This window comes from Lactuca virosa, chromosome 9 (assembly GCF_052849685.1).
Source record: "Lactuca virosa cultivar CGN04683 chromosome 9, Lactuca_virosa_CGN04683_v6, whole genome shotgun sequence".
Taxonomy (NCBI): domain Eukaryota; kingdom Viridiplantae; phylum Streptophyta; class Magnoliopsida; order Asterales; family Asteraceae; genus Lactuca; species Lactuca virosa.
Window position 1 is genome coordinate 225937559 of NC_136434.1, and position 2986 is coordinate 225940544.

Below are 2986 nucleotides of genomic sequence, written 5' to 3' on the forward strand. Positions count from 1 at the left end.
TATATATATATATATATATATATATATATGTGTCCGCCGAAATTTCTCGAAAGTTTACTAGAAAATCTCTTAAAATTCTTTTTCAGTACGTAGGTACTTTTCTACCAACTTTGTTTCGTCCTATTTTTATTGGAAAAAGCTAATTCGAAGGAACGTTCAAGGAGTACATGTGCGCTTGCCGGAAAAATGATTTTTCTGCTGTGATTTATAAAACTATAATCCCACATATGTAAACATATAATAATAATAATAATAATAATAATAATAATAATAACCCAAATTACATTGAAAACCTACATTAAAATTTACCATCTCAACCATCACTCGATCGTGTATCTCATTTCAGGTAAACTTGACAGAAAACGAGAAATATTGCCAAATAAACCACAACCAATAATAATATTATAATCAATGCGCCACCACAGCTCCTTCTCCACCATGCACCACTGGTTCTGGTTCAAATTCTGCTTCTTGCTCCGGAGACTTGAACACCTTAGCAATCTTCTGAGTAGGCACCAATGGCAGATATGAAGAAACCTGGTATCCTTCCTCCGCTGTTTGCTGAACAGTCTCATTGTACTTTTCAGACAAGTAAGCAGCTGCTGGTATAACCACCTTAGCCACACTACGAAACAATGGCATTTTATTAAGAGAGTGCCAAGCTGAAGCTGCTTGTTGCTCTGCAACTGGCTCATATTTCACCAACAGCTCTTTTGCACTCGGCTCTAGCTTCGTGTATGCAGATTTCGCAAGCCCAGATGCTGTTTCAACAACTCCATGGTTCTTGATGTCCTTGGCGACATTTGTAGACATGGCTTTGGCAACAGACTCATCAACCTGTAACCATGTTCATAAATTTCAAATCTTTTGGTGATATATTAACAAGATTGATGTAATGATATTTGGAGGAAAAGAGAAGGAGAAGATGATTACCTTGCGATCAACAAACTTGAGTACTTCACCAGGGACATTATGGAATGTATCACATGCAGGGCTAATAACGGTTTTGAGAGTGCCTTCTATTGCCTCTACGCGTGGTTTGAGTGAACCGCTGTTTTCTTTAGCGTAATCATAGGCTTTTGATGCGTATGGAGCTGCATGCTTTGCTGCTTCTTGGACGAAAGTTAGGTACTTTAACTTCTCTTGTTCGGTTTGAGCCTTTCGTAAACAAAAAGAAGAAATCAATATTAAATCCATTTCTGAAAAGATCATATTAAGTGTTCTTGACTTTTTGGTATCAAGAAACATGTTTCCATCACTCAAGCACATAATTCAACAAATCAATGAAAGGTATTTTCCATCAAATAGTACACAATTAGTTTGCAAAATATCATGAACTACTTCAGTAGATTTCAGGCATCAATCATTAATATAAACCATATTATAAAAACACAGTGAATCAACAACATCACCAACAAGAATCTCTAATATGTAATCTTTTGTTTAGCTATGTAGTAGTTATGTGAGAATATGTAGCATCAATAATGGTGTAGAATATTAGAAGATAGAAAAGTGTATTTATTTTAGTCGATTTATAAGTTCATAAATTTAGCATCACGAAAACCACATATGCCTTTAATTACTTTTAATTATCCTAAATTTTGGAAGGATCAAAAGAATGCAAACAATTTCTCATATATATTTTTTTAAGTTACTAACACTTAATTTCATCTAATCACGTTCCTTCATTTAAGCAACGAATTCTATCTTTTTAACAAATGAATCGAAATGGAATCAAACCCCCAAATTAAACATACATGCTAAAATAATTCATTTAAAAATAAATACAAAATAGCATGAACTACAATTAAACATTAGAAAAGACGAACCTCTGGTTGATTATAAACTGTAACAGCGTTTTCGGCCATGATCAAGATGGAAGATTCAAAGACAGAGAAGAAATCGTGTATTAAAAAGTGATTGTTGCTTAAATGTTAAGGTTTTCGTATCCAACAATCGATGAATCTTTATTTATATACAATACACAGAGTCGGTTATAAACAGCAGTGCACATTTTCCACGGAAACCGAGAGTTTCATGCAGGATGCAATTGCGTCACCGTGTAAGCAAGTGTGGGTCCAGAAGTGTCGACTGTTATTTTAAATCTATGGGCATGTTGCACTTGGGCCCCAGAACTTATGTATTTTATCGAAAGAAGTCTCTGTATTTTTTAAAACGTCCGTTAAATTCCTTTAAAATTTCAAGTTCGATGATCAACTAATCCCTCGGCAAGTCTTGTTTTAAATTTTATATTTATGTTTAATTAAGTTTATAATATTTTATAAGGGTAGTAAGCCATTCCTTTATTTATAAATTGTTTTTAATTGTACAAGACCAACTAAGTTTTTAAATCGTTTAAAAAACATCAATCATGTTTTGTCTGTTCAAAAAAACTCAACCAACTTAACCTTTTGTCTAAAAAAAGCTAAAAAAGGTTTTCAAACAGTTCAGAAAACCCCAATTATGTTTTGTCTGTTCAAATGTTAAGTTCGTTGGGTTTTTTTTTTAACATACAAAACATGATTGAGGTTTTTGGAACGGTTTGGAAACTTCGTTAGTCTTACAAGTCATTTTCCTTATATGGTAATAAGTCATTCTCTTCTTTGACTTCCATAGAATTGAACAAAAGTGAAACTTCGTTGGCCTTTTTTAGACAGAATGTTAAGTTTTTTGGGTTTTCTTGAACAGATAACATAATTTAGGTTTTTGAACGGTTTGAAAACTTTGTTGGGCTCGTAAGTCATTTTCCATTGTTCTTCATAGACAAAATTATGCTATTGGTTTGTGTAGTTTTACAAACCATGCAAACAACTATTGAAATACATATCCGTTTAGTCCATATGCTTTCAAAAACTTGTATGTCTGATCTTTTTGGTCAATGTCTTCCATTTGAAGACATTATTCGTCCCACATGGTCTCCTTGGCCTATGTGACATTCCAAATCACCCTAGATAATCTATGGGGTTATAAACGAACCCAAAGTTCA

General features: G+C 33.4%; 1 protein-coding gene across 1 annotated transcript; it reads right to left on the reverse strand.

The window, feature by feature from the left end:
• Nucleotides 1-226: 226 nt before the first annotated feature.
• Nucleotides 227-1967, reverse strand: LOC145138290 (stress-related protein-like). The gene is made up of 3 exons (XM_079072387.1): nt 1830-1967; nt 934-1158; nt 227-837 (listed from the first exon to the last, which is right to left on the reverse strand). Exons 1-3 carry the CDS (start codon nt 1866-1868, stop codon nt 409-411), a joined length of 693 nt encoding a protein of 230 aa, XP_078928513.1. The 5' UTR covers nt 1869-1967; the 3' UTR covers nt 227-408.
• Nucleotides 1968-2986: the final 1019 nt, after the last annotated feature.

Bases quoted from the DNA above. Each gene is read 5' to 3' on its own strand.
- LOC145138290 (XM_079072387.1), bottom strand. From the start codon at position 1,868: ATGGCCGAAAACGCTGTTACAGTTTATAATCAACCAGAG. The intron at 1,159-1,829 runs GTTCGTCTTTTC...TGTTTACGAAAG, and splicing joins CAGTTTATAATCAACCAGAG to GCTCAAACCGAACAAGAGAA. The intron at 838-933 runs GTAATCATCTTC...ACATGGTTACAG, and splicing joins TCAAGTTTGTTGATCGCAAG to GTTGATGAGTCTGTTGCCAA.